The sequence below is a fragment of the Glycine soja genome, chromosome 16, assembly GCF_004193775.1.
Source record: "Glycine soja cultivar W05 chromosome 16, ASM419377v2, whole genome shotgun sequence".
In the NCBI taxonomy this organism is placed as follows: Eukaryota; Viridiplantae; Streptophyta; class Magnoliopsida; order Fabales; family Fabaceae; genus Glycine; species Glycine soja.
The window spans coordinates 25841579-25847457 of NC_041017.1; the positions used below are offsets into that span (position 1 = coordinate 25841579).

Here is a 5879-nt window from a genome sequence, read left to right on the forward strand (position 1 = left end):
AATCTCAGCCTTTAGCATTGGGATTTGGGACATATACTATCCCTCAATTATTTATTGATAGAACACTCCACAAGTGACAAATTTTACGTCACCACCACCTATTAATTAGATTAAATCAAATAACATACTTTTTTTCCCTACTAAAAAATAGTGGAATAATCGATACTAAGGTCACATGCATTTTCAGCCACCTTGCCTCCACTAATTAGCTTGAGTGTGGATTACATTGCTTTTAACAGTCTCCGGAATAAGAGGGTCCTATTGACATTTGAGTAGACACCAAAAACTGGAATATGCTTTGTGATTGCTTGGCATTGTTACAAAGCATTAGTCCTTTTCTCTTCTCTCTCTTGGTTATCATCTAAAACACCCTTTTCCCACTAGTGCTACTACCCTTTGGCTTTTTGCTAATTGCCACCACTAGCACTAGTACTAGTACTATACTCCATGTTTTCTCATCGCATTCGCCTCTTTTTGTTGTTATTTAAAACAACCTCGTTCGACACTAACACATGTCACACACCAATATGATTCCTCTTCAACCATGATTCTTCCTTCATTTTTCTTTTTTCCATCAGGGCTTTCTTTTATTATTATTATTATTATTATTATTATTATTATTATTATTATTATTATTATTATTATTCTCAGAATCTTGAATTGCTTGTTTATGGTTACATACCACTCTTTATTTATAGAACCCGGTTCCTGTGTCCTATATGCTGATATATACACTGCTTTTAGTCACCAAAGGTTGAGACTTTAACACATAATAACAATGTCTTCTTCTGGTTATACTACGAGCAGTGCTTTGTTTTTTCTGTTTCTGACTGTTCTTGCTGCAAAAGTTAGCTTTTGCTTTTCTACCAAGGTAAATTCAAACAGTGGCTTCTTTGCGTAGAATTTTTGGTTATGGTTCACTGGGTTTTGGGGTTCTTAAGTGAAGTGTAGAATATGGATTGGATGGCAGGTTTATGTAGTGTACATGGGAAGCAAAAGTGGGGAACACCCAGATGATATTCTGAAGGAAAATCATCAAATTCTTGCTTCTGTTCACAGTGGAAGGTCAGAGTTATGACCACTTTTTCTTTTCTTGGCAAATTTTGCTAGTCTTTTCAATTAGTTTCATTTTCTTAATCACACCTTGTTTTAAATAAGTGAGTTTTTTTTTCCTCATTGTAATGTTTTGACAGCATTGAACAAGCCCAAGCTTCTCATATTTATACCTACAGACATGGTTTCAGAGGCTTTGCAGCCAAACTCAGTGATGAACAGGCTTCCCAAATTTCTAGTATGTCAGGAAGTTTCCGGCTGCTATTTTCTTTTTTTCTTTTTCTCAACTTCTCAGTTTTCACCTCAGAACTTGTTTTAATAATGGTTTTTTGTTTTTTGACTTGTGTGCCCAAATTTAACCAGAAATGCCAGGAGTGGTTTCTGTTTTTCCCAATTCTAAAAGAAAGTTGCACACAACTCACTCATGGGATTTCATGGGACTTCTGGATGACCAAACCATGGAGACTCTTGGTTACTCCATCAGAAACCAAGAAAACATCATCATTGGTTTCATTGATACTGGTTAGTTTGCAGCCTTACCATTTTGCAGAAAAGTTTCGGTCTTGATGATAAGTTGATTACTTCAATGTAGCATAATTGCATTTATTCGCCCACACTTGCTTTATTACTTTAATGGCAGGGTCTCAGACCCTTTATTCCCCTCCTTTTAGCCCTAGCAGACTTAGGGAAAGTATAATCAATAACATTGGAAATTGGACTTCAAATGGCATTGCTATGGTAGTCAAATTCTTACTAGTGTACTTTTTCAGTTACTTAAATCGTCTTCAGTAGAGAAAAGCAAAACCTAAATATACTTTTTCCATCTCCTGTTTGCTGTTGGTATAATTCCTGCAAAGAGTAATATCAACAAACATCACACTATTCAAATTTGTTAGTAATCACAAAATTATGTGAGTCACACTCCTTATTTAAAATCTCATTCATAATTTTATAATTTTTTAATAGGTTTTGTCCGAAGAAGTGTATTGCTAGCCCTCTTCTTCCTGCAATATATGAAACTCAATCTTGAAAACATACCTTGGAAAAACTGGTATAGGACTTTAGGCACTGCATGCTAAAAATACTCAATTGACATGGCAGCCTTAATAATTGGATTTTGATAATAAAATGGGAATGATAATGAGTTTCTTTCTTCTTTTTTTTCACAATCACTATTCACTCAGGAATTTGGCCAGAATCCCCAAGCTTCAGTGACACCGACATGCCTGCAGTGCCACCTGGCTGGAAAGGCCAATGTCAATCAGGGGAGGGATTCAATTCCTCATCATGCAACAGGTTTAAGGCTGAAACCTTATCCTCATCTAGTTTCATATTCACTTCACAGACCAAACATGACGTCTTCAACATGGTTTTGTCATCTTCAATGGCTAACAATTTTGTGGATAATAATATAGGAAAGTGATAGGAGCAAGATACTACAGGAGTGGATATGAAGCTGCTGAGGGAGATTCAGATGCAAAAAAGTCCTTCAGATCTGCAAGGGACAGCACTGGCCATGGGAGCCACACAGCCTCCATAGCAGCAGGGAGGTTTGTGGCAAACATGAACTACAAGGGGCTGGCAAGTGGAGGAGCAAGGGGAGGTGCACCAATGGCCAGAATTGCAGTGTACAAGACATGTTGGGATTCTGGATGCTACGATGTGGACTTGCTAGCAGCCTTTGATGATGCTATAAGAGATGGGGTTCACATTTTGTCTCTTTCTCTGGGGGCTGAATCACCCCAGGGAGACTATTTCAGTGATGCCATTTCTGTGGGGTCATTCCATGCTGTTAGTCGTGGCGTGCTGGTTGTTGCATCGGCTGGAAATGAAGGCAGTGCTGGCTCTGCCACTAATCTTGCTCCATGGATGCTCACTGTTGCTGCCAGCTCAACTGATAGGGATTTCACTTCTGATATCATGTTGGGAAATGGTGCCAAAATCATGGTAAAACTTATTGACTGTTGGCTTGAGTATATTCTTGGTAGTTGAAAAGTGTTACATTTTGTTTTTATTTGAGCCTAGATATAAAGTTTTATTGGCTTTGAGTTGTTACATTCAACAAAAACACTGAATTTTTAATTTTAGCCTTTCACTAGAGATTAAAAGTATATGATTTTTGTAATTTTTAGGTGTTAAGATGAATCAAATTTAAGGAAAACACTAATAAGTACTCTTAGAACACTTATTATAAGAAGGAATAAAAATTAGAAAGTTTTTATAGTACTTCCACCATAATTTCCAATGACCATGAATTTAGTTAAAAAAAAATCTATTTATTAATTTCTTAACTGATGTTCTTAAGACACTCATTGGCAGGATCCAAAATTTAAATAAGAACTAATTTTAAAAGGAAGTCATATTTTTGTGAATAAAAAAATATTTAAGCCTTTTTTTAAAGGTGGCATTTGGATCCTGAGTAGTTTCCCATGATTGAAACAGGGTGAAAGTCTCAGCCTTTTTGAAATGAATGCCTCCACAAGGATAATTTCTGCTTCTGCAGCCAATGGAGGATACTTTACTCCTTATCAATCCAGGTGAAGCAAGGTACTTAAAAGTGAGAGCTACCTAAAAATCAATGCAAAAAGATGACTCTTAAGCTATATTTTGTTCTCTTTTACTGGCTTCTGTAGTTACTGTTTGGAGAGTTCTCTGAATAAAACAAAGAGCAAAGGCAAGGTTCTGGTGTGTAGACACGCAGAGAGTTCAACAGAGTCAAAGGTGGAAAAGAGCAAGATAGTGAAAGCTGCAGGTGGAGTTGGCATGATACTTATTGATGAGACAGATCAAGATGTTGCCATCCCATTTGTGATCCCTTCAGCTATTGTTGGAAAGAAAACAGGAGAAAAGATTCTATCCTATCTCAGAACTACACGGTTTGTTTTGTATTTGTAAATGAAAAAAATGACATATCGGTGAAGTACTCTCGTACTGTCTCCAAAGTCTAACCATGCGTCCTGTTATATACTGAACAGTAAGCCTGAATCAAGAATATTTGGAGCAAAGACAGTTCTTGGAGCTCATCCTGCACCACGTGTAGCAGCATTTTCTTCTAAAGGCCCCAATGCTTTGAACCCAGAAATTCTGAAGGTGACATTCTACTTAGCATGCAACTGAATTTCCATCTATATTCTAGAGTTGACAAACAATATTCATTAGCTTTAAAAATCTTTTTGTCCCTCAAATTTGAGTTTAATTTCCTTTTAGTCCCCAAATTTACAAGTAATTATTTTCATCCCATAATTTGAAAATAACCTACTAGTGAGTTAATTCTAAATTAGGAGACGAAAATAATCACTTTTAAATTTGGGGAACCAAGAGAAAACTAAGTCCAAATTTGAGAGACCAAAAAGGTATATAAGTCTATTCATTATTATTTTTTACTTCATTCTTGGACTTCTGACTGTGCTCATGTTGCTCCGCAGCCCGATGTCACAGCTCCAGGACTAAATATCCTTGCAGCATGGTCTCCAGCAGCTGGAAACATGTTCAACATTCTCTCAGGAACTTCTATGGCTTGTCCTCATGTAACAGGAATTGCAACCTTAGTCAAAGCTGTCCATCCTTCATGGTCTCCTTCTGCTATCAAATCTGCCATCTTGACCACTGGTAAATCATACTGATATTAATATCATTTTCCAGAGGCCTATATATATAAACTAAAATATGTTAGAGACTAATCTTAATCAGACAAATTGAAACAGAACTCCATAATAGATTAAATTCCATCTGTCAATGTTTATAAATCTAGAAACTGAACATTATAAAAGAATTCTACTGTATCACCAAAAGGAAATAAAATCATACATAGAGAATGCCAGCTACAAACTTTCCAACATACTCTTCATTAAGGACTTGCAGTGAATGAAACAAATTAAACAAGGGGTGGAACTCGCATCATTTAATAGGAGTTATCATCCAATAACAAAAGAGTGTGTTGAAAAAGAATTTGTTAAAGAGTGCATTGTTAACATTCTCCTGATATATACTATATATCTTACAGTGCACTGGCTTTGCTAGTTCCACTCAAGAGACTAATCATAAACTCATTATGCAGCTACAATTCTGGATAAGCACCACAGACCCATCATTGCTGATCCAGAACAAAGAAGGGCTAATGCATTTGATTATGGATCGGGGTTTGTGAACCCTGCAAGAGTTCTTGATCCTGGTCTCATCTATGACTTAAAGCCAGCAGATTTTGTTGCATTCCTGTGTTCACTTGGTTATGATCCGAGGTCACTCCACCAAGTTACAAGAGACAACAGCACATGTGATAGGGCATTTAGCACAGCATCTGACCTCAACTACCCGTCTATTTCAGTGCCAAATCTTAAAGACAACTTTTCAGTTACTAGGATTGTGACCAATGTTGGGAAAGCAAAAAGTGTTTATAAAGCTGTAGTGTCTCCTCCACCTGGTGTTAGAGTCAGTGTTATACCTAACCGGTTAATCTTCTCAAGAATTGGACAGAAAATCAATTTCACTGTGAATTTCAAAGTAACTGCTCCATCAAAGGGATATGCATTTGGGCTCTTGTCATGGAGGAATAGAAGATCACAAGTCACTAGTCCTTTGGTTGTCCGGGTTGCTCCTGGAAAAAATGGGTTGGTCAGATAGCAATGCTTGTAAATATCTATATTAGCATAAGAGCTTTGAGAATACCATAGTCACTAGAACAACCATTCTTATTGAATTTCTGATGCAAACTAGATGATCACTGCCAAAATTATATTCATTATGTGCTTGGAGTAGCAACAGTTACCAAAAATAGTGTCCAAAGAGATGGTATATTTAAAATTACTCTGAAATTCATTATTTATTAA

The 5879-nt window shown here is 36.6% G+C and overlaps 1 protein-coding gene across 2 annotated transcripts; it reads left to right on the forward strand.

The window, feature by feature from the left end:
- Positions 1 to 390: 390 nt before the first annotated feature.
- Positions 391 to 5879, forward strand: LOC114391247 (subtilisin-like protease SBT3.5). Of its 2 annotated transcripts, none has more exons than XM_028352301.1 (11): positions 391 to 871; positions 971 to 1065; positions 1194 to 1291; positions 1417 to 1575; positions 2238 to 2349; positions 2469 to 3000; positions 3496 to 3590; positions 3687 to 3929; positions 4029 to 4143; positions 4479 to 4662; positions 5111 to 5879. In XM_028352301.1, exons 1-11 carry the CDS (start codon positions 779 to 781, stop codon positions 5671 to 5673), a joined length of 2289 nt encoding a protein of 762 aa, XP_028208102.1. In that variant the 5' UTR covers positions 391 to 778; the 3' UTR covers positions 5674 to 5879. The 2 variants fall into 2 exon arrangements, with proteins under 2 accessions (XP_028208102.1, XP_028208103.1); XM_028352302.1 differs by having other exon boundaries at positions 952 to 1065; positions 5111 to 5673.